Genomic DNA, 647 nt, shown 5'->3' with positions numbered 1-647 from the left:
AAGAGCGATGTCGACAGAGGCCAATCCCGTCTCTTGATTCCTTTCCTGCAGATCGTGGAGAAAGATTTCTTGAGAGAGGAGGAGAAGAGAGAGATCGATGAACAGTACGAGAGAAGCAAGATCAAAGTGAACGGTAAGAGGGTCTGGACGAAGAAGATAGACACCGCCTTCAACGTGATCATGGTCGATCCGATGTCGAGGGAGTGGAATATGATTCTGGGGAGATGGAACATGTCCAAGGAGGGGGGAGCCACTTCGAACTACGCGCTGCAGGTGAGCTGGAACAGCGTTGTCCAAGACAAGGAACTGGTCACTGGAGATGTGATCGAGCTCTGGTCGTTCCGTGTCAGAGGCAGACTTCAGCTCGCCATCTTTACTCATCGAGAGATCTTTCCCCTTAATTAGCACGTGATTTTTTGTTTTGGTTAGTGGGTTGATCCATAGTAATGTATGTATCCCTACATTTTAAATAATGATTTTTTAAATACTAATAATTTATAATATATTTATTAATATACATATGATAAATAATTAAAATTATATTTTGAGTTATGTTTGTGTTTTTTTAACATTAAATTTATCAATTAATATAATTAAAAAAAATTATTTAATATTTTTATAAAATATATATATATATTTTGTACGCG

The 647-nt window shown here is 37.6% G+C and overlaps 1 protein-coding gene across 1 annotated transcript in view; it reads left to right on the top strand.

Annotated features, from left to right (window-relative positions):
- The window catches only part of LOC104801542 (putative B3 domain-containing protein At5g35780), a 774-nt gene extending 356 nt beyond the window's left edge, over positions 1–418 (top strand). The window contains exon 2 of the mRNA XM_010524851.1: positions 4–418. Within this exon, the coding sequence (XP_010523153.1) occupies positions 4–405 (402 nt within the window). The 3' untranslated portion in view covers positions 406–418. The remainder of the gene's footprint in view (positions 1–3) is intronic.
- Positions 419–647: the final 229 nt, after the last annotated feature.

This window comes from Tarenaya hassleriana, unplaced genomic scaffold, assembly GCF_000463585.1.
Source record: "Tarenaya hassleriana unplaced genomic scaffold, ASM46358v1 Cleome7, whole genome shotgun sequence".
Taxonomy (NCBI): Eukaryota; Viridiplantae; Streptophyta; class Magnoliopsida; order Brassicales; family Cleomaceae; genus Tarenaya; species Tarenaya hassleriana.
Note: the sequence above shows the minus strand (reverse complement) of the source record. Positions and strands in the feature narration are given on the sequence as shown.